General features: G+C 57.3%; 1 protein-coding gene across 1 annotated transcript in view; it reads right to left on the bottom strand.

Moving 5' to 3' along the window:
- Positions 1-177: 177 nt before the first annotated feature.
- LOC104272366 (feather beta keratin-like) overlaps positions 178-262 on the bottom strand; it is a 293-nt gene continuing 208 nt past the window's right edge. Inside the window, 1 exon segment of the mRNA XM_009867342.1 lies at positions 178-262. This exon segment is cut by the window's right edge and continues 10 nt beyond it. Coding sequence (XP_009865644.1) covers positions 178-262 — 85 coding nt within the window.

Raw genomic sequence — 262 nt, 5'->3', positions numbered from 1 at the left:
AAAGAGTGGAAGAGGGGAAAGGCAGGCATGGGCTGTGCTTTCAGAGAGCCCAGGCTGGTCCTGTACCTTTGCAAGGAGTAATGAGATTGCTCAGGCCCTCTCTGAAAGCAGTAAGCCGATGCTACGTCCCCAGTCTGTGGGTCCCTGAGGCCTTCCCCAGGATCAGCAGCAGCAGCTTTAGCAGGGGAGGCACCTCCTGCCACAGTAGCGACCACCAATGCCAGAGAAGCCAAAGCCCCCAGAGTTGATTGGCAATTCCTCC

Source organism: Apaloderma vittatum, unplaced genomic scaffold, assembly GCF_000703405.1.
Source record: "Apaloderma vittatum isolate BGI_N311 unplaced genomic scaffold, ASM70340v1 scaffold124, whole genome shotgun sequence".
In the NCBI taxonomy this organism is placed as follows: Eukaryota; Metazoa; Chordata; class Aves; order Trogoniformes; family Trogonidae; genus Apaloderma; species Apaloderma vittatum.
Note: the sequence above shows the minus strand (reverse complement) of the source record. Positions and strands in the feature narration are given on the sequence as shown.